Genomic DNA, 22,971 nt, shown 5'->3' with positions numbered 1-22,971 from the left:
GGTGAAAAATAGGAAAAAGTACAAGGAGGTGCCTCAGGGCAAATGCTGGCATTTAAGTACTCTGTTAAGAAATCCCTGAGGGGTTGGTGCTGTGGCATAATGGTTTAAGTCCACCTACTGCGCAGACATCCCATATAGGTGCCAGTTTGTGTCTTGGCTGCTCCACTTCCGATCCAGCTCTCTGCTATGGCCTGGGAAAGCAGTGGAAGATGGCCCAAGTGCTTGGGACCCTGCACCCACGTGGGAAACCTGGAAGAAGCTTCTGCCTCCTGGCTTTGGATTGTGTCAGCTGTGGCCGTTGCAGCTGTTTGGGGAGTGAACCATCAAATGGAAGACCTCTCTCTCTGTCTGTCTCCCCCTCTCTCTGGCTGCAACTCTGCCTTTCAAATAAATAAATAAAGCTTTAAAAAAATCTGTGAATGTACTTATATCACTTCTCACTATGGTGCCTCTTCTGATTAACTTTTTTTATTGATATACTTGAAAGGCAGAGTTTCAGAGAGAGACAGAATCATCTTCCACTGCTTTCCCAGGCCATTAGCAGGGAGCTGGATTGGAAGTGGAGAAGCCAGGACTCGAACCAGCACCCATGTAGGATGCCAGCATTGCAGGCGGTGGCCTGATCTGCTACCCCACAACACTGGTCCCCTGATCAGCCTTGAAAGAGAGGATAAGGCAGGTGCTTGGTGCAGAGGTTAACATGCCTCTTGGGGTAACCCTATCCTACACTGGAGATTTTGGCTCTGCCCCCATGCCAGCTTCCTACTGGAATTCCACCCCCAGGGAGGCAGCAAGTGATGGATCAAGTGGATGGGTTCCTGCCTTCCACATGGGAGACCTGGGTGGAGTTCCTGGCTCCTGGATTTAGCCTGGTCCAGCCCCAGCCATTAGGGGTGTTTGGGAGTGAGTGAGCCTGTAATAGGAGATTTCCCTCTTTCTCGCTCTGCATCTCAAATAAATAAAAAAAATTACAAGGTTGGACGCATATCTCACTGCTGACAAAGTGCTTTCTCTGTAATTCTTAGACTGACAGCGCTCATTGGCCAAGTGTCTAATGAAGAGAAAATGAAAGACCCACTGAGCTGTCGGGAGAAAAGACCGTAGGGTGCATTTTCTAGAAATCTGTGACAAACTCAGAACTTTCTCCCGTCAGGTGACTGTTTTTCTGCTCATTATGGAGATAGGAATGTGGTTTCTCTGGCATATGAAGGACTGCTCCTGAATTTATAACACCCTGTTCCTCATTTCATTAAGATTTCATTAAATTACAAGTAAAAAAAGAACTCCTCATTTCATTAAATTAAAGGTAAAAAAAACCCCCTTTGGTTTCAGCAGAAATATGCATCCATCGTCTGAACATTTACAAACACGGATTAGTAAGAAAGAATTAGGAATCACTCACCATCCCGTTTGTCCGAGATCATCTCTGTTCAAATGTCACTTCTCAGCCGAAAACATTCTAATCATAATAATCTAAAGTAAATGCCAAGATTTCCGTAGAAAAAGGAAACTCACTAAACGTTCTGAGGTTTCAGAGATACAACAGGCATAGTGAGAGATATTGTGCAAGCAAACCAAAGTCGTTTCAAAATAACACGTGTCAGCGACATGTGTGTGCAGACAGGTGCACGGATTTTTACGGGCACACCACAGGTGCCGTTTGCTTTTGGATGCCACGATGTTCACTCTGCCCAACTTTCGGTTATGTTCCTGAACATGGCTCATTGTTCACTTAAATTTATCTTCGTCTGCTATTTGAAAAGGAAAGAGAGAGAGAGAGAGAATGAGAATGAATCTCCTATTTGCCGGTTCACTCCCCGAATGCCCCCAACAGCCAGGGTTGGGTCAAGCCAGGAGCCTGGAACTCGTCTGGGTCTCCCATGCGGGTGGCAGGGATTGAAGTACCTGATCCACCACCGGCCGCCTCCCAGGATGTGCATTAGCAGGAAGCTGGACTTGGAAACAGAGCTGGGACTCAGCCCCAGGCCCTCCTGTATCCCAATTGGTGGTTTACCTGCCGCACCAAACCCTTCCCCCACCATCATTCCTTTAAAGGAATATTCTCATTCGTTTTAATCGCAGATCCTAGATTCGTTATGCACTTGTGATAACTTTTATAATTAGAGGGAAAATAAAGCTTGCTGTGCTTTTCCATGAGGGAGCAGCCCTCACTCCGCCCAGGGGAGCCCGAACACAGCGCTGGCGGCCAAGCCTTGGAGATCACTGCTGACACAGGCGCCTGCGACTCTTGCGACCACTTGGCAAAGCCTTCACCCCTTTCTTTGTGTCTTGCGTTTCCACAGTCTGTTTAGCGTCTCAATTTCATTCTTGAGAAATCTTGCAACGAGTTGGTCTTCTCTACCCTGTTCCCGCCTTTCCTGGCCCTGCGTGACAACCATTCCCCCCCAGGTCGCGTGACCTCTTGTAGCAGGTTGTGATCAAGTAGGGTTAAGACAGTATTCAGGGCCAATAATTTAACTCCTCCAATGAATTCAATTTTCAAAGTGGGGTTTGCCTTTTTTTTTTTTTAAGATTTATTTATTTATTTGAAGGGCAGAGTTACAGAAGCAGAGAGAGAGAGAGAGAGAGAGAGAGAGGTCTTCCTTCCACTGGTTCACTCCACAATTGGCTGCAGTGGCCAGAGCTGCGCTGATCTGAAGCCAGAAGCCGGGAGCTTCCTCCAGGTCTCCCACATGGCTGCAGGGGCCCAAGGACTTGGGCCATTTTCTACTGCTTTCCCAGGCCATGGCAGAGAGCTAGATCGGAAGTGGAGCAGCTGGGACTCAAACCGGTGCCCATATAGGATACCGTACTGCAGGCGGCGTCTTCATCAACTACGCTATAGCACCAGCCCCTAGACACTTCTAAAAATCACATAATCACCTCTCAAAGGCTGCACCTCCTAACACTGACATTGAAGATCAAGATTCTACCTTGTGATTTTTTTAATTAATTAATTTATTTGAGAGGCAGAATTAAAGAGAGAAGGAGAAAGGCAGAGTTAGAGACAGAAGGACAAAGAGAGATCCTGTATCCATTGGTTCACTCTCCAAATGGCTGCAATGGCCCGGGCTGGCCCAGGCCGAAGCCAGGAACCAGGAACTTCTTCCAGGTTTTCCATGTGGGTGTAGGAACGCAAGCACTTGGACCATCTTCCACTGCTTTTCCAGGCCATCAGCAGGAAGCTGGATTAGAAGTGAAGCAGCCAGGACATGCACCTGCATCCCAGGTGGTGGCTTAATCCACTGTACCCAACACTGGCCCCAAGTGTGCGGGCATTGAGGGGCATCAGGATTCAGTCCACTTCAATGGCTGACATCACACCCATCGTCAGGATTCAGTCCACTTCAATGCTGACATCACACCCATCTTCAGGATTCAGTCCACTTCAATGCTGACATCACACCCATCGTCAGGATTCAGTCCACTTCAATGCTGACATCACACCCATCGTCAGGATTCAGTCCACTTCAATGCTGACATCACACCCATCGTCAGGATTCAGTCCACTTCAATGCTGACATCACACCCATCGTCAGGATTCAGTCCACTTCAATGGCTGACATCACACCCATCGTCAGGATTCAGTCCACTTCAATGGCTGACATCACACCCATCGTCAGGATTCAGTCCACTTCAATGCTGACATCACACCCATCGTCAGGATTCAGTCCACTTCAATGCTGACATCACACCCATCGTCAGGATTCAGTCCACTTCAATGCTGACATCACACCCATCTTCAGCTTCAAGCGCTGCCTTCCCCGCCTCCAGCACCCTCCACACACCTGTCTTAGAGGATTCGGTTTAAACACCGCGTTCAGTTGTCGTTCTCCGATTGGATTCCTTGAGAGCGGGGTCTGGCCTATACAGATGCTTCTTGATAGACAGTGAGAGTGACCCTTGGCAAATCAGCTCGCTCTAGGAGTTGCCATTGCATGTTGATCCAGAGCGTGGACTCTGAAGCGGAAACCACTTGGGTGTGAATCTTCCCTTCTGCATTGGTTGGCTGTGTGTCCTTAGCCAGCTGTGAGTTATGTCTGTGCCTGGCAGCTCTGTGTTTCAAATTCCAGGATCATTACGGTTCCAAACAAAGACTGAATGGGGCAGAGTCCTCAGTAAGTGCTCTGTGTGCTTCGTTGCTACTACTGTGATTCTTTTATTTTTAATAGCGCTGACATGGAATGGGGGGTGGCCCTAGGGAATTCATTCTGGACTTCAGGTTTCCTCTGGTCAAATCGAAGAAGGGTTTTGTGTCCACTTTGGGTTCCGGAGTCCTAGGGGCAGTGCAGATCCTTGGTTTATCACAAGCTGGAGGCGTCTTTGTCTTTATCAGGCACCAGGCTACATCATCTCTTGGGAACTAATCAACAGCTTTTCCTTTCGCTCAGACCACATGAGCTCAATGCGGAAACACCCTTATCTCGGCTGGTTCTGATCCATCTTAATTCATCCGATAAGCAAGTCGATTAGTAATTAATCAAGGTTATTTAGTAGGTAACATTTTTAACAACTGTGCCCCATGGGAGTGATGATATAAGGGGTTTGGATGAAAGCAAGGGAGACATGATGAAAAGATTGTTATCTTTTACATTTTTAAACATGGTCTATTTAATATTTAATGCAATCGTATTTAGCTGTTGGCTTCAGATTTATTTACCTTTCAGTGTTTCCTCCCAACATTTTATTATGAAAAATGTCTAATACACAGCAAAACTAAAGGATTTTACAGTGACAGTTGTATGTGCAACACAGATTCTAACATTAGTGTTTTGCAATAATTGCTTGATCACAAAGCTGTCCGTATATCCATCCTCCATCCATCCCCTAATGCATTTTTATTTGCATGTGCTTGGTGAGGCTTATTTTGTTACTCGATCATCTGCATGGGGAGAATCAGTGTTGTGTTCTTATTCCCTGCACGTAGGCAGGTACTTCAAAAAGTTCATTGAACAAAGAGATTAAAATGTGTTTTGGTGCAAAAATTATTAAATCCATGCACCATGTTTTTTTTTTTTTTAAGATGTATTTATTTGAAGGCAGATTTACAGAGAGGCAGAGGCAGAGAGAGAGAGAGAGAGATATCTCCCATCCGCTGGTTCACCCCCCAGATGGCCGCAACGGCTGGAGCTGAGCCTATTTGAAGCCAGGAGCCAGGAGCTTCTTCCGGGTCTTCCGTGTGGGTGCTGGGCCCAAGCACTTGGGTCATTAGTAGGGAGCTGGATCGGAATTGGAACTCGAACTCCTGAGATGTTGGTGTTGCAGACTGGGGCTTTAACCCATTGCACCACAGCTCCAGCCCCTTTCTTTGTTTCTTTCCTTTCTTTTTTTAAAAGATCTATTTATCCATTTGAAAGGCAGAGTCAGAGAGAGAGAGGAGAGACAGAAAGATTTTCCATTCTCTGGTTTACTCCCCAAAGCCGAAACAGCCAGAGCTGGGCCAGTCTGAAGTCATGAACCAAGAGCTTCCCTTGGGCGGGTGCAGGGACCAAGGCCTGGGGCCATCTTCTGCTTTCCCAGGTGCACCAGCTGGGAGCTGGGTCGGAAGTGGGGCAGCCAGGACTTGTACCCGTGCCCATGTGGGATGCAGCACTGCAGGCAGCGCCTTACCCAGTACACAACAGCGCCAGCCTCTCCCTGAATTTATTGAAGTACCTTTGCATATACATGAAGTAATGCTTTTAAAGAATTTGGGGGTAAGGATTGCTTTTACTGGAATGATTCTTTGAGAGTGCAGATAAAGTTATGGGAAGAAATGTGTAGGTGAGAACATAGCGGTCGGGCAAATAATCAACTTCGTAGATAGTTTGTCAGTGTTCTTTTTGCTATAGTAGGTTTTCTGTTTGCTTGTTTCTCTTTGCCAGCTAGGCAGGCTCAGCTCTTATTGTTTCCAGTAAATGGCAAATTGGCAACATTTATGGAGCAGAAGAGGAACTAAGTTAAGAAAAATAGTTTCAAAGAAAACTTTTGCAGGTTGAAGGTTCCACAAGCACACACACTCAGATGCCCAGGGTATCAGCTGGTGTCAGCCTGGCCTCCCGGGAGGAGTCACTGCGTGGAATCGCTCGGCTTTCCCTCTTAGCACCAGCGGCGTCCCCAGGGCTGGTTCTTTTGGACCTGCTCCAGCAACTGCAAAGAGCACGAATAGGTCACAGGGCAAGTTCTTGATTATGATTCAAAAAGAAGGCGTAGTTCCTTTGTTCTTTGTGAACTCAGGAAACACTGTGTGGAAGGCGGACTGCTGTGGGAGAGCAGTTTTTAGGTGGCCGCTCTTCTGGCCACCACGCAGGCCTGCGAGGTCCTGATGAGGTTTTCTCTCTTTCACTTTCAGTTCGCTTCTCTAACTGAGATGGACAGGATATAACCTCCGCTGGGTCGAAGCATGGCGTCCAGCACTGTGGCTCCCGCCGAAGACCAGCAGGTGGCCGTGGGCATCGATGATCTCCATATTTCACTCCAAGGTAACTCAGGCGAGCTGGGGGAACCCCCCTGGAAACGCTGGAAGTCTGGCTCTCCTCCTCTCGTGAATCGTGTTGGTCTGTTTCACTTCTGAGAAATTTTGAAAATGTATCTGTATTTTTTCCAATAGTAGGAACCATTCCGCTCCCTTAAACGTCTTTCTTGCTATGTCAGCTCTCTAGGAAAGCCACGAACACCTGGAAGGAATTCGGTGTCTTTGCTTTCTTACCCTAAGAGTGCTGGTACATCTGAGGGTACTTCAGAGAGTTCGTGGAAAAGTAGAATTAAAAGATAAGCTTATTTTGGTGCAACAAAACTTGAAATCTGTGCATATGAGGGGGGTCCTTGAAAAGTTCATAGAAATATGTATGTATTTGAAGACTGGGAATTTCAAATTTTTAAAGTAAACTTCTTTTTTCATTTTGTTTTTCTATAAACTTTTAGAAATGTCCGTGTCTTTTCTTGGTGGTGAGAATTAAATAGTTAACCATGATCTACTTTGTGAGGTTTGCACTTCTTTTGGATGTTTTCTACAGTGTCTTTTTTTTTTAAAGATTTATTTATTTATTTGAAAGTCAGAGTTACAGAGAGAGAAGGCAAGGCAGAGAGAGAGAGAGAGAGAGAGAGAGAGGTCTTCTATCCACTGGTTCACTCCCCAGTTGGCTGCAACGGCCAGAGCGGTGCCGATCCGAAGCCAGGAGCCAGGTGCTTCCTCTGGGTTTCCCATGCGGGTGCAGGGGCCCAAGGACTTGGGCCATCCTCTACTGCCCTCCCAGATCATAGCAGAGAGCTGGATCGGAAGTGGAGCAGCCAGGACTCGAACCGGCGCCCATAAGGGATGCCAGCACTGCAAGCAGCATCTTTACCTGCCATGCCACAGTGCCGGTCCCCCACAGCATCTCTTTAATGCACATCCTTGCTTTGCCATAACAGAAGGGAATGCTGGTAATAGGGTACCTGCATGGCATTTGAATCATGGAATCATGCGTGCACAGATATAAATACAGTCTGACTTTTTCCAGGGCCTCTCACGGAGTTTGGCATTTTTGTGCCTTTTTTTTTTAAGATTTATTTATTTATTTGGAACAAGGAGTTACAGAGAGGCAGAGGCAGAGGCAGAAAGAGAGAGAGAGAGAGAGAGAGAGAGAGAAAGGTCTTGCATCCATTGGTTCACTCCTCAAATGGCCGTAACGGCCAGAGCTGGGCTGATCCGATGCTAGGAGCCTGGATCTTCTTTCTAGTCTCCCACATGAGTGCAGAGGCCCAAGGACTTGGGTCAACTTCTACTACTTTCCTAGGCCATAGCAGAGAGCTGGATCGGAAGTGGAGCAGCCAAGACTAGAACTGGCGCCCATATGGGATGCCGGCACTGCAGGCAGCGGCTTTACATGCTATGCCACAGCACCAGCCCCTATGCTGTCTTATAAAGATCTGTCAGCCACTAGCCGTTCCACTTTTGTTGATGAAGCAAATCTTGGATTGTGTAAGGTTAACAGCTATAAAAGAGATAGGCTATGACCAGCTATTTTAAAGGAAATTTTAAGACTATGGATAGTATTCTGAACACTTCTAGAATGTTCCTTAAAAGTCATAGATTCATTTGAGGGATTTATGATAAAGATTTAAAAATTACTGTCTTTCTGATATTTTTCTCTTTGATTACAAATTCATTTTGAATGATTAACTTCTTGACTTCCATCATGAGATGGAAAAGCAACAGGTTTTGGAATAAAATATAAGTTCCAGACTTATAAAAGGAAACATTGGATTTGTATAGAGTAAGAAATACTTAAATTATTGAGAGGTAGCCTTGAGTTACTAATTTTACAAATTTTCAGTGAGTAGATTTTTAATAGTGTCATAATATTCATGAGTAGTTAGAATTAAGTTTTCACTTTACTGAAAAAAAAATAAGTGTTCTTATTTTCCTGTGAAGTTGCATTTAAAGTTTTGGCTGCAATAAGTAGCCAGGTAAGTCTAATTTCTAATGCTGGCTCTGTCACTTAGCAGCTGTTTGAACTTGGACTAGAGACTTTCTCTTGAGTCCCAGTTTCCTCATATGTGGGTACTTCAGAAAGTTCTTGGCAAGATGGAATTAAAAAATATTCTTGTTTTAGTGCAAAAAAATCATTGAAATCCATACATAATTTTTTATTTTTTTTACAGATTAATTTATTTATTTGAAATTCAGGGTTACATAAGAGAAAGAAGGAGAGGCAGAGAGAGAGAGAGAGAGAGAGAGAGAGAGAGGTCTTCCATGCACTGGTTCACTCCCCAATTGGCCACAATAACCGGAGCTGTGCCGATCCGAAGCCAGGAACCAGGAGCTTCTTCCTGGTCTCCCATGCGGGTTCAGGGGCCCAAGGACTTGGGTCATCCTCCACTGCCTTCCCGGGCCGCAGCAGAGAGCTGGACTGGAAGTGGAGCAGCTGGGACTTGAACCAGTGCCCATATGGGATGCCGACACTGCAGGTGGCGGCTTTACCCACTATGCAACAGTGCATAATTTTTTCATAATACACCTTTTCCTTGAACTGCTTGCAGATTCCTTGTATGCAGGATTTCAAGATTTTTTGGTACCCAAATGAACCTATCTTTTAATTCCATTTTCTGCAGACTTTTGGAAGTGTGGATAACAATGGTACAGCTGTGTTGCAGGTGTGCGGTGCAGCCTGCTAAGGGCTTGGCACGGTGTAGGGGCTCAGTAAAGGCGCTGTCATTTTTGCTTATGTATTTACAGTCAAAATCTTCGTCTTCCAGGCTTTCTTCTTTTGCAGGGCACCTAGCTAGAGCAGAAACCTCCCGGGAAAGCTGTAAAGCAGAATTCCTGTTTCACTGTCCTGGTTCTGGCATCTCTCTCCAGTGGCTTCCATCACACTAGGGTGTAGACTCACAGCCCTTCCTCATCTGCGGCTTGTTTTCTCTCTGCCTGGATCTCCCGTCCCACCCCGGCAAACACCTGCTGCGGCCACCCCGCATTTCCTTGTGGGGCCACACTCCTCGTTGTGTATGTGCTGCTGTTTAGATTGTTCCCCGTGGGGTCCTCTGGTCCGTCCTCCAACCCTGGAAGAATCCAACTCCTCGGTCCTTCATCTGTCCCAAGGTCAACCAGACAGCCTTGTCCTTGAGCTCTTGGCCTCTCCCAGGCCAGGAGGTGACTCCCTCCTCTGTTCTGCTCTATCTACTTGGGCACTCAGGGTATACTTACTATCCTTTTTTTAAAGATTTATTTATTAATTGGAAAGTCAGAGTTACACAGAGAGAGGAGAGGCAGAGACAGTGAGAGTGAGAGGTTCTCCATCAGCTGGTTCACTCTCCAATTGGCTGCAATGGCCGGAGCTGTGCCGATCCAAAGCCAGGAGCCAGGAACTTCTTCCAGGTCTCCCACGTGGGTGCAGGGGCCCAAGGACTTGGGCCATCTTCTACTGCTTTCCCAGGCAGTAGCAGAGAGCTGGATCGGAAGTGGAGCAGCCAGGACCTGAACCAGTGCCCATGTGGGATGCCAGCACTGCAAGCAGCGGCTTTTCCCGCTACACCACAGCACCGGCCCAAGTTTTGACTTGCAATATTGGTGTTTTTTTACCCCCTACCGTGTTGTACCCCCTCTGACATAACTCGAAGGACAATCTGAGAGAGGCAACTTCTTCTAGCAAACATGTAATCTTAGCTTTATCCTGTCAACGGTAGCAAACTTTTCCATCCAGAGGGTGGATGAGCAACTTCAAGTCACATTAGTGCTCTCTGGTTGACAATGCAGTTGCAATTAATTTGCACTTCACTGAGAAATGAGTGGCTTCTCCTAGCACGCTTCGGATTGTACTCTGTTATATAACCTGCGGTACTGTAGGAGACTAGCCCGGGCTGTTTCGCAATGTAACGTGTTGTACGTGCACCCACCAGTTCAGGAGGATGTATCCAGGGGCTGGGAGTGCTGCGCGCATTGCCCTGATGGGACAGGTGGGCAGCCAGTCCTGTGATGTCTTCAAGTGGCTGCCGTGGAAGGGTTGTTCCCCCTTAACTGGGTACACCTGAGAGAGGAACCACATGGAGAGTTTCCATGCCTAGGGACTGGAAGCTGAAGTGTGACAAGAATTGATTTCCCAGGGTCAACTGCTGTGTTGTTGGCAGTGGGTTTGTTATGGCTCTCGTAGCTCGTGTTGTTTCAGTGGGCAGACAGACAGAGGGAAGGAAGGGTGGGAAGGAGAGGGGGAGGAGGAAGGAAGTTGTATATATTTCTAATAGTAACTTCGAACTCATGGCAGGATTATGAGCTATTTGGGCAAAAAAGAATTGATAGATGTTATTTCCATCATGTACTACTTAAGCAAAGGTGTTAGCTGGAGAAACATTTGGCTTTGTTTGCTATGCAGGCAGAGGTGCCTGTCATAGAACTCACACGTGCTTGACGGTCCTTGGGGTCTTATGAGAAGAGAGACTTTATGTAAAGGTTTTTTTTTTTTTTTTTATCCCGTTCCGCTTCAGAACCTTCTATGAAAGAGGCAGACACAGACAGTGGCATGGCCTAATTGACCTCCCAAGCCTACTTTATTCCAACACAAACTTCATCTAAGGCGAGGCCGTTGTGGCCACACCCTGAGAGTATTAAGCTGTCTGATTCACCGCTGATAGGCTGTGCAAACCGGAGCCTGAACTCTAGGCTGCGCTTTGCTGAAATCCCTACAAGGACGGTAAGCAAGTGAGTTCTCGCTCTTTGCTCGTCTTCTGTGGGATCCTGGAGAAAAGACCCCTATGAAGGGAGTTTCAGGCTACTTTTGGTAGGGGCCTGTTTATGTTCTTTACCTCTAATGGGGAGAAGAGCATTGGAGTTGCTAAGGGTTAGGAAGAGAAAGGAATGGTCTTTATGAATTTGCATGGATTCATGTGTGTTTTGAATTACTCTGAATGGCCCACATTTTTAATAAATTTGAGACATATGCATTCAAGACACTAAAATCATTAAATAAATAGCTGTCTTTAAAAACTATTTGTTTTAGCCATATTTTCATTATGGAATCCCTCTTAACTCTCTCCATTGGGATTTCTCCCTTGGCACAGTAATGAGTTCTTCCTTCTATTTTATTTTAAGAAAATACTAACTGCCTATTTTGTTTGAAAGAACATCTCCACTGATCCTTCAGGTGGGAAAGGGATGTCCAGGGAGTAATTTGTGAGGCATCAGGCGAATATGATGATGGAAACCGTTGGGGTGAAGTCGGGTAAGTATCACAGAAGTTCCAAGTTGGAGAGAATCTTTGCTATTCAGTGCTCTTTGAGAGCAAGGTAGAAATCCCTTGAGAAGTGTTTCTGGTTAAATCCTTCAGGGAGTTGACCTCAGGCACACAGAGTTAGAGCTTGTGCTGTTAGGCAGGGCACGGCTCCTGGGTCTTGGGAGTTGGGAGTGACATGAGCTTGGGTTGGAGTTGTGTCTAAGGGCTTTACTGTGGCTTTGAAGTATAGGTAGACTGGAAAAGGGAAAGAAAATAGAGTTGGAGAAACCAGTTAGGAAGCGCTGGCAAACATTAGGTGGTGGGTGATGTTTGCCTGAGATGGGATGACAGTGGAGAGATTGAAAGTATGGGAGAAGGGGCCGGCGCTGTGGCTTAGCGGGTAAAGCCACCGCCTGCAGTGCCTGCATCCCATATGGACACTGGTTCGAGTCTGCTCTACTTCTGATCCAGCTCTCTGCTGGGAAAGCAGTGGAAGATGGCTAAGTGCTTGGGCTCCTGCACCCACCTGGGAGACCCGGAAGAGACTCCTGGTCTTACCTTCAGATCAGCGCAGCTCCGGCCGTTGCGGCCAACTGGGGAGTGAACCAATGGAAGGAAGACCTCTCTCTCTCTCTCTCTCTCTCTCTCTCCTCTCTCTGTGTAACTCTGACTTTCAAATAAGTAAATAAATCTTTAAAAAAAGAAAGTATGGGGAACCATGAAGACTCAATAGGACTTTGCAGCGATTGGCTATGGATAATAAGGTAGATTTCCTCCAAGGATTTCAGGTTGAGCTCCTTCATAATTGTGGTCGCACACATAATGTGCACATTGTTCACTTTATTCACTGTGCTTTTATTAACTGCTTTTCTAGGAATCAAATAAGAAGACCATTACGTATTTGTGTCAGTTCACTAAAAGTAAAGTGTGCAGATAAACGGTTTCTTACAAAGAGTTCTGGGGAATTGTCTATGCTTTTAAAAGATGAACAGCATGACGCAGGTGGAGAACCCATTAGAAAATCCCGTAGCTGCTGGTGTTGTGATGCAGCAGATAGAGCCGCCACCTGTGATGCTGCACACCATATGGGTGCTGGTTCGAGTCCCGGGTTCTGCACTTTTGACCCAGCTCCCTGCTGATGTCTGGAAGAGCAGTGGAGGATGGCCCAAGGGCGTGGGTCCCTGACACCCACATAGGAGACCAGTGTGGAGTTCCAGGCTCCTGACTTCAGCATGGCCCAATCCAGGCCATTGCCGCCATTTGGAGAATGAGTCGGTAGATGGAAGATCTCTCTCTGTCTCTCTTTGAATAAATAAGTCTTAAAAAAAGAAGAAAATCACAGTAATGAGTGAACTTGGCTGATTCTTCCTGAGAAGCTGAAATGTCAATGGCGGGGTGTTTGAGTTGTTTGGGGAGCTTCCCTCGTGTATTGTTATTTGTTATTGTTATTGTTATTTCTTTTTTTTTTTTTATAACTAAAGAACATTTATTTTCCACTAAGAGTTTGCCTTGAGGATGTAACTAAACTGAGCCACCCCCCACCCCATCTCCAAGGGTTAGTACAGTGACTGTTATAAAGCAGATCTCAACAGTCTGAAGCTCTGGAACCAACATTAACTGACAAAAAAATTCCATCTAAATCCTCATAAAAATGTTTAAGTAAAAAAAAAAAAAGGGAAGAAAAAGAAAAGAAAAAAGGGGCAATGGGGGTTTCAGATTGAACAACATTCTCACACTTCATCTGATACATTCAATCTGGCTAGAGTGTACCAAGTGGAAACAGGATCACTATAATACAAAACTCCCACTACAGCACGCTGTACACACCTGTGTTCCAAGCCCACCCCCATCCCCCTACTGCTTCCACTCCATTATTTTCCCGCCTGTTGGGCCTGCCGGCGGAGGAGCACGTAGATCTTCTCTTTGATCCAGTCTTTGTTATAAGGCTGGTATGTCTGGGTATCAGCCCAGTAAACAAGGCAGCTGAGGTCTGCCAGATCATCAATAAAATCAAACAACTGACTGATATCGTATGTGATAGACGGACTGTTGGGATTCATTCTTTTCAGATGTTCCTCATACATTTTACAAACACCTTCCATGCATTCATTCACAGATTCATAGTCAGCGTAAGTTCTGCCTTCTGGCCTCTTGGTAGGCTGTACCAGCAAAATGGTATGAGACATCGCGCCAAACTCTTCCCTTTGCAGCCGCTGCCGACACCGCCGCCGCACACGAGCTTAGCCGCAACGCCGCCAACAGCCAATCCCCGCGAGAGGAGCCGCCTGTTATTTCTTTTTTAACAAACAAATGTAACTTGTTGGTCATAAAAGGACAGGCATTGTATAACAGAATAGTTATGTAGCAGAAGCAAGTTATTATTTAAAAAATTTTTATTTATTTGAGAGAGAGAAAGAGAGAGAGAGAGTGAGCGAGCGAGCTCCTATCACTTTGATAATGACTGCAATGGCTGGGGTTGGGCGCTGAAGCCAGGAGTCAGGAACCCAACCCAGGCCTCCCGCATGGGTGCCAGGAACCCGGTTACTGGAACCATCACCGCTTCCCCCCAGGGTCTGCCTAAGTAGGAAGCTGTGGTTGAGAATCAAACCCAGGAATTCCAGGGTGGGATATGGCCTTCATGACTGGTGTCTTACTGGTAGGCCAAACACCTATCCCAGAAGCAAATGATTTTGTTTTCAAAAATGAAGCAGGCCAGTGCTTTGGCAAACAGCACCCAGCTACAGAATGCTATCATTACCTAGACACGGATCTAGCAAGCAGGTGTATCCTGTTACCTCTGCCGCTGCAGGAGGGGCTTAGTAGCATCCTGCACAGTGCTGGTGAATGGGGAGCCAGCTGTGTAAAAACGAAGCCGCCCAGTTACTGCATCATTTCCAACAATGCTCATGTGGCTTATTGAGTGCTGTTACTGTCTGGATGACGTTTTAGAAGACTGAAAAGCCCCCCATGCTTTCTGGGTAGCTGCCGTTACTTGGTGGGGCTCAGCAGTGGAGTGTGAGTCTGTAGTTAGGTTATTGCTCCATCTAAATGTATGCATTATTTACTGAGCAGCCAGCTGAAGGGACGCTTGCCATTTATGTGTTGTTTTCAGTAACATTACAATTAGCCATGTTAGGGAGGCATCACTGCAGTTAGATAGGAATAAATTTCAAGAGACCGATCATACAGCGAGGTGGCTATAGTTGATGACATAGTATTCTTGAAGATCATAAAGAGTGTGGATATCATATGCTCTCCTCATAAAAATGTGAGGCCATTAGTTTGCTAGATTTAACCATTCCACAACACACATGTATTCAGAACATCAAGGTGTACTTGATATGTCCATCCAATGGGTATCTGCCCATTTGAAATAAAGAAATAACTCTACTCTCGGAGAAAAAAGTAGTCCACGTGTAGTGGGTTAGACTACAAGCTCCCTACTAAGATGTAAGGTTTGCTTCTAGTGGGTCGTTTGGTGAATGCTGAGTGCCAACCACGTGCAGCGTGCTCAGTGTTCAGGTACAAAGAGGAATAGATTGGGGATCGGAGAGAAATACATAAGCTCCGTGGACTTCTGCCAGTGGGTGTCGTGCAGTGAGAAAATGACCTGAGATGCAGATCTAGTCATTCTTTTTTTTTTTGTTTTAATTGAATTTATTTGAGAGAGAAAGAAAGAGGGAGAAAGGGGGAGAGGGAGAGGAAGGGGGTGGAAAGAGAGAGAGAGAGAGAGAGAGAGAGAGATCGGTCTTCCATTCATTGGTTCACTTCCCAATTGGCCCCAACAGCTGGAGCTGCGCTGATCTGAAGCCAGGAGCCAGGAGCTTCTTCTGGGTCTCCCACGCGGGTGCAGGGGCCCAAGGACTTGGGCCATCTTCTGCTGCTTTCCCCGGCCACAGCAGAGAGCTGGATCGGAAGAGGAGCAGCCGGGTCTCGCACCAAAATAAGCTTCTCTTTGAGATCTCTCTCCATGAACTTTTAGCAGTGCCTGTGTGATTCTCCTACTGTAGGAAGTGAGCGGTGTGTTCAGAATTTCCCTGGAGTTTGTTGTCTTTTTCCTGAGCTCGTGTAGTCGCTGCTTCCCTCCTGTCTGCTCTGCTCTGTGCTGTGACTTGATCAATCACACTCCTGAGCTTTTCTGATTCTCTGAGTGTGTTTTAGGTAGGGGCATCTGAAATGCGTGTGTGTTTATTGCCACTGAAATTTCTGAATATTTTAGGCTTTCAATAAATAGTTGTATAATGAGTAACTGAGTGGCCACCCCAGTATAAAAAAAACAAGGTCTATAAAGTCCCCTGAACCAGGGAAGCTGCTCAGGGTTCATGAAAATTGTGAAGTAGGTTGGAAACATGGATTTGTTTAGACACGAAGCAGTGAGGTGTGTCCCTGGTACTGGGGGCTAAGGACAGCTTCAGTGTCATGTTCCTGGGAAAAAGTCTGTTCTGTTTTGTGGCTGTGAAGTCCGAGACAGAGGGACGGGTTTAATGCAAGGGCATTTGATCCAGTTCACGGAAAATGGAATTAAAAGGTAAGTTATTTTGGCATAGGAAATTTTGCAATCTATGCATACAAGGAGTCTTCAACAAGTTCTTGGAAAATGCATGTTATGAAGAAAGTGCAGGGATTTAAAAAAATTACAGCAAAATAAAATTACCTTTTGTACCTTTTGATTGCACTTTTTCCCCATGCACTTCTGAAAGCACGTTTGTAAAAGGCTTCTGGGTGGACTGTTTGCCCCTTTGCAGCCAAGTGTGCAGGGTGAGATTTTGCTCGATATAATGAATGAAGAATAAGAAAATTTGTGTATTTGCAGGTAATGCGTTTGCTTCCCTAACTAGTTCAAACGGCTCAGTTTTTATGAATAAAAGCCAATCATCTCTGGGGCTGTTTCGGCTGACTAGATTTATTCAACCCAGAGAAAATGATCAAGTTGTGCCCGTCACTGGCTGTCAGTGTTGTACTGTACCAGCATAGAAACTTCCAGAAAGTTCCTGTTGATAATCATAGTAGTTGATGTTGTCTCTTGCTGTATTTTCTTGGAGTTTTGCTTGCCTTGGTATTGTGAAACTTTATGATCTTTTTTATAAATTTTTTAAATTTTTTAATTTTTTTGACAGGCAGAGTGGACAGTGAGAGAGAGAGACAGAGAGAAAGGCCTTCCTTTGCCGTTGGTTCACCCTCCAATGGCCGCCGCGGCTGGCGCGCTGCGGCCGGTGCACCGCGCTGATCCGATGGCAGGATCCAGGTGCTTCTCCTGGTCTCCCATGGGGTGCAGGGCCCAAGCACCTGGGCCATCCTCCACTGCACTCCCAGACCACAGCAGAGAGCTGGCCTGGAAGAGGGGCAACCGGGACAGAATCCGGCGCCCCGACTGGGACTAGAACCCGGTGTGCTGGCGCTGCAAGGCGGAGGATTAGCCTAGTGAGCTGCGGCGCCGGCCTGAAACTTTATGATCTTAAAAAAATTAAAAAAATACATGAAAAGAACAGAGCTCTTGTGATACTTGCAGTGTGCAGTGGTTTTCAGGAAAAAAATGCGCTCCCCCGGCCCCCCCTTAGGTTCCATACAGAGTCTTGGTTTCTGGGAACTTTGGTTCTGTTTTTTCCAGGAGTTGGAGATAAGCTTTGTTCCGGGTCAGTTACATTTGAAAACTAGGGCAAGATAAATCCAGGGTCATTGAGAGTGCTGTAAAGTGGGCTAGCAAAGATCTCATTCACTCTTCGTAGAAGTAAAAATCCTTTTTAGTTAGCCCCATGGGATAGCAGATTTCTTGAGCATTTGTGTATGCCTGCGTGTCGGCAGGAGTGTAATCACCCAGAGCTTGAAGTGGTGTGTTAGAGGAAAATCCAACATGCATCAATGTTACTCTGAAAACGGGGAATTAGTAAGTGAATGTAGTACCTCAATTCAGAACCATTTGGTGGGTTTAGTGTGCGGCTGAAAGCTCTAAAAATTGGGGGCCATTTGAAACGTCTGTCTTTGAGATATTAATTTCCCTCATCTGATTTCCACATTTGGCAATGCCAGTTTCCCGAATGACTGTTTTTCTAAACCTGTCCAGGGGAATTTGGCGAAAGGTCTGGTTCTCAGTGTGTATGAGACCTGAAGTTCACGACCACTGGGTATTTTTAGAGTCACTTAAAAGCAGTGGATAGAAGGAGGGGAGTGATTTTGTCAGAGAGACGCAGTGCTTGAAGTTGTATATGTGTGTGTCTTTGGAAAAGAGACAGCAGATTCTGGATGAATGATCTCTCTCCTGGTCAGTGCAGTGATGCGTGTTGAAGAAGCGTGGGAGGAAGATGGCAGAAAGCGTGGCCACGTGCTCTGGCTGCTCACCTTGGGATGGAGCCGCCCTCACTGGTCATGCCTTGTTTTTTTTTTTCCACCTTTTCTGCACAGGACGTCAGTAGTTTTACCTTACAAGATAAAGGGCACGGGGGCTGGCGCTATGGCATAGTAGGTAAAGCCGCTGCCTGCAGTGCTGGCATCCCATGTCGGCTCCAGTTCTAGTCCTGGCTGCTCCACTTCCGATCCAGCTCTCTGCTGTGGCCTGGAAAAGCAGTAGAAGATGGCCCAAGTCCTTGGGCTCCTGCACCTGCGTGGGAGCCCCAGAGGAAGCTCCTCGATCCTGGCTCCAGATTGGCCCAGCACTGGCAGTTGTGGCCATTTGGGGAGTGAACCAGTGGATGGAAGACCTCTCTCTCTTTGCCTCTGCCTTTCTATATCTCTGACTTTCAAATAAATAAATAAATCTTTAAAAATTTTTTTTAAAACATGCATATGAAGTTGTACATATTTATGGGGCACTGTGTGATTTTTTTAAAAAAATTTTTATTTAACTTATTTGAGAGGTAGAGTTACAGACAGTGAGAGGGAAAGACAGAGAGAGGTTTTCCTTCCATTGGTTCACTCCCCAGATGGCCACAACAGCTGGAGCTGAGCCGATACGAAACCAGGAGCCAGGAGCTTCCTCCAGGTCTCCCATGCGGGTGCAGGGGCCCAAGCACTTGGGCCATCCTCCACTGCTTTTCCAGGCCACAGCAGAGAGCTGGATTTGAAGAGGAGCAGCCGGGACTACAACTGGCACGCACATGGGATGCCGGTGCCGCAGGCAGAGGATTAACCTACTGTGCTATGGTGCAGCCCCATTGTGTGATTTTTTTTTTTTTTTTTTTTGACAGGCAGAGTTAGTGAGTGAGAGAGAGAGACAGAGAGAAAGGTCTTTCTTTTCCATTGGTTCACCCCTCAAATGGCTGCTACGGCTGGCGTGCTGTGCTGATCCGAAGCCAGGAGCCAGGTGCTTCCTCCTGGTCTCCCATGCAGGTGCAGGGCCCAAGTACTGTTAGATCATGGAGCAATTCTGGTTCCAATTTTTTGGAAGAATCTCTCTATTTTTTTCCACAGCGGTTGCACTGATTTAGCATTCCCACCATCAGTGTGCAGGGGCTCCCATATTCTCACTAGCATTTATCTTTTGTGTTGTTTGTGTATTTATTTTTTGTTAATAGCCATTCTGGCTGGATGAGATATATCTCATTGTGAATTTGATTTGCATCTCCCTAATAATTAGTTTTAACCCTTCTTTTTCATATACCTGTTGACTGTGTGTCTTCTTGATAAATGGCTGTTTAGATCTACTATTTATTTTTATTATTTTTAAAGGATTTATTTATTTATTTGAAAGAGTTACAGACAGGCAGAGAGAGAGAGAGAGAGAGAGGTCTTCCATCCGCTGGCTCACTCCCCAGATGGCTGCAGTGGCTGGAGCTGAGCCAATCTGAAGCCAGGATCCAGGAGCTTCTTCCGGGTCTCCCACATGGCTGCAGGAGTCCAAGGACTTGGGCCATTTTCCATTACTTTCCCAGGCCACAGCAGAGAGCTGGAGCAGAAGTAGAGCTGCCGGGACTCGAGCTGGCGCCCATATGGGATTCCAGCACAGCAGGTGGTAGCTTTCTCTGCTATGCCACAGCGCCGGCCTGTGGGGAGCAACTCAGACTAGACTAAGTTACTGGAATTGAGACTTATTCTATGCATCTGCTCTCCCACAATATGGCGCTGAGAAGGGAGAAACAGCTTCTACACAGCTGCCTCCAGTTCAACCAATAAACTGTAGGACCTACTCCTGATTGGAGGAGAGCAGCGTACTCGGCGTGTGGGTAGCAGAGTTGGGATTGGTGGAAGAGGACTATAAAGGAGGAGAGAGACAACATGCACGAGGAACATCTAAGGGGGAACATCTATCTGAAGGAACATCTGAGCAGCCCCCGAGAGAGCCGGCCGGCCGGCGGTGTGCCACTCCCCCGCGGAAGTGGGGAAAGTGGCAGGGGGCCCGCCCCTCCACGGAGGTGGAAGGGACGGTAGCCAACCCGGGAAGAACCAGCAGCAAACCCGGGGAGGGCCGAGCAGACAAAAGAACAGCGCAGGGTCCTGTGTTGTTCCTCCATGAAGAGGGGGAGCGACACCGGCCCCTTATTTTTAGCTTTTAAAAGTACATTTTTAGGAGCTGATGTTGCAGTTGCAGCAGGTTAACCTGCCTCTTGGGATGCTCGCAGCCCGGGTCCGAGTGTCTTGGGTCAGGTCCCACCTCCACTCTGATCCAGCTTCCTGCTACTGTGCACCCTGAGAGGCAGTGAGTGATGGCTTCAATGTTTCGGTCCCTACCACCCAAGTGGGAAACCCAGAGTTCCTGGCTCTTGGCTGCAGCGTGGCTCAGCCCCAGATATTGCAGATTTTATTTTTACTGCAGGCATTTGGGGAGTAAACCGGTGGGTTGCAGATCTGTCCCTAGGTGTCTCTCTCTGGGTCTCTATGCCTTTCAAATAAATAAATACATTTAAAACTTAAAAATTTTATTTATTTATTAATTTAAAGGCACGGGTACACACACCCACACACACAGACACACACAATGTGCTCCCTAATAGGAAGCTGGAATTAGGAACTGCAACTGGGACTTGAACCCTGGCACTCAGATATGGGATGTGGTGTCCAAAGCAGTGTCTTTTTTTTTTTTTTTTTATTTGACAGGTAGAGTTAGACAGTGAGAGAGAGAGAGACAGAGAGAAAGGTCTTCCATCCATTGGTTCACTCCCCAAATGGCCGCCATGGCCAGAGCTATGCCAATCCGAAGCCAGAAGCCAGGTGCCTCTTCCTGGTCTCCCACGCGGGTGCAGGGGCCCAAGCACTTGGGCCATCCTCCACTGCCCTCCTGGGCCACAGTAGAGAGCTGGACTGGAAGAGGAGCAACCGGGACTAGAACCCGGTGCCCATATGGGATGCCTGCACCACAGGTGGAGGGTTAACCGAGTGAGCCACAGCACCAGCCCCCAAAGCAGTGTCTTAACTACTACTGCTGATGCCTGCACCTACTGCCCATTTTGAAGTGCATGGTAATAATTATTATTGTTGAGTTTTTGAGTTGCTTCTGTATTCTGGCTAACCCTCTTGTGAGATGGATAACTTGCCCGGCTTTTCTCCCATGCTGTCAGTTAGTCACCTCTTTGCCCTGTTTCCTTTGCTGTGCAGGGAGCTCTTCAGTCAGCTGAACTCTCGTCTCCTTTTGCTTCCGTTTCCTGTGCTTCGGGGGTTCAAGCACTCTCTTGGGTTAACACCCCCAGTAAAAGCTGCAGTGTGAGGTGGAGGCTTCCCGGGAGTGAGTGTGAAGCTAGAGAGACCAGGTTAGGTCAGGTAAGTCCAGCTCAGAGACAGTGCCGTCCTGGTCTAGTGATGATGGGAATGCGGAGAAATGGGTATGCAGGAGCTATCTCATGGTGTCAGGACTTCTGCCTGATGAGAGGTTGGACAGTCAGGGACAGGGAAGTCTCATAGATGATTCAGGTTTCTTCTCAGGCAAAGGAGTGGTTGATAGAGCCATTGATTGAAAAAAAAAAAAATAGGAGAACAGCTTTGATCGGGGAGGGATTTGGGTAGGGGTGATGACTCAGGTCTGTAAATATTCAGCGGAGGTGTCTATGCAGCAACCAAGTGGAGGTGCCCAGACAACAATGGGACATACAGGCGGGAAGCTCAGTAAGTGAAGTAAAGATTTGGGCGTCATTAGTGGATAATAATTTTTTTTTTTTTTTTTTTTTTTTTTTTTTTTTTTGCACAGTGGTTAAGACATTGCTTGGTTGCCTACCTCCTGTATCAGAGTTTGGGGTTCTAGTCCCAGCTCCATCTCTGATTCCAGCTTCCTGCTCATGCACACTCTGGGAGGCAGCAGTGATGGCCCATGTGTGGGAGACTTGGATGGAGTTCTCAGCTCCTGGCTTTGTCCTGGCCCAGGCGTGGCTGTTGCATGAATTTGGGGAGGGAACAAACAGATGGGAGCTCTCTTTCTCTCTCTCTCTCTCTCTCTCTCTCTCTGTACTTTTCTCTTCATCTTTCTGCCTTTCAAATAAAATAAAATTTCTTTCATTGGAATAGATGAAAATATCTAGAATAAGAGAAGAAGTGTCTAGGGAGAACAGATGGAGAAACAGGACAATCAACCCAAAGCAGAGCCTGAGAAGGGGTGTTGGGAAAAGCACAAGAAAACCACAGGAGTGTGGCACCATGGAGTCCACAGAAGAGAGTTCCAAGAAGCAGAGGGTAGGAGGCAGTGTTGGTGAGTGCTGGGAGGTGGCCATGGAGTTCAGCAGTGGGGATACTGTAGGTGGCCTGGCTGAGAATTAAGTGGAGTGATGGAGGCAACAGGCGTCTAATGGTTTGGGTGGTAGGTGGTAGGGAACGAAGTGAAGAGAGTGTAGATTTACTCTTGGGAGACGCTTGGGTTTGAAGGAGAGGAGGAGACACGTTGGCAGCCAGACTGGCCCTGAGATTGTCATTTCAGCTGATTTTGAAGTTTCATAAAAAGAACATGGAGTCTGAGTTGGACACATCTGGATTTGAATTTCTCCTCCACCAGATGTGAGACGCCTAGCATATTATCTGAGACACAGTAGGCTTTTTTTTTTTTAAGATCTATTTTGTTTATTTGAAAGTCAGAGTCACACAGAGAAAGAAGGAGAGGCAGAGAGAGAGAGAGAGAGAGAGAGAGAGAGGTCTTCCATACGCTGGTTCACTCCCCAATTGGCCACAACGGCCAGAGCTGCACCCATCTGAAGCCAGGAGCCAAGAGCTTCTTCCGAGTCTCCCATGAGGGTGCAGGTGCCCAAGCACTTGGGCCATCTTCTACTGCTTTCCCCGGCCACAGCAGAGAGCTGGATTGGAAGAGGAGCAGCTGGGACTTGAACCGGCGACCATATGGGATGCTGGCACTGAAGGCAGTGGCTTTACCTGCTACACCACAGCGCTGGCCCCACAG

At 46.9% G+C, this 22,971-nt stretch overlaps 2 protein-coding genes across 9 annotated transcripts in view; one reads left to right on the top strand and one right to left on the bottom strand.

Moving 5' to 3' along the window:
• The window catches only part of SYNE2 (spectrin repeat containing nuclear envelope protein 2), a 394,119-nt gene that overhangs the window by 48,962 nt on the left and 322,186 nt on the right, over window positions 1–22,971 (top strand). For 7 of the 8 annotated variants that reach the window (XM_051826403.2, XM_051826401.2, XM_051826405.2 and 4 more), the window contains exon 2: window positions 6,332–6,461. In XM_051826403.2, coding sequence (XP_051682363.2) covers window positions 6,383–6,461 — 79 coding nt within the window. In that variant the 5' untranslated portion in view covers window positions 6,332–6,382. Of the gene's footprint in view, window positions 1–6,331; window positions 6,462–6,633; window positions 6,702–22,971 lie in introns of those variants that run through there. The other variant, XM_070065055.1, reaches the window with a different exon arrangement.
• LOC100352197 (enhancer of rudimentary homolog) lies at window positions 13,102–13,955 on the bottom strand. The gene has a single exon (XM_002719556.5). It carries the CDS (start codon window positions 13,850–13,852, stop codon window positions 13,538–13,540), a length of 315 nt encoding a protein of 104 aa, XP_002719602.2. The 5' UTR covers window positions 13,853–13,955; the 3' UTR covers window positions 13,102–13,537.

This window comes from Oryctolagus cuniculus, chromosome 20 (assembly GCF_964237555.1).
Source record: "Oryctolagus cuniculus chromosome 20, mOryCun1.1, whole genome shotgun sequence".
Taxonomy (NCBI): Eukaryota; Metazoa; Chordata; class Mammalia; order Lagomorpha; family Leporidae; genus Oryctolagus; species Oryctolagus cuniculus.
This window is presented reverse-complemented; position numbering and strand designations above follow the sequence as displayed.

Excerpts from the sequence above, each read along its gene's own strand:
- LOC100352197 (XM_002719556.5), bottom strand. The coding sequence starts at position 13,852 with ATGTCTCATACCATTTTGCTGGTACAGCCTACCAAGAGGCCAGAAGGC.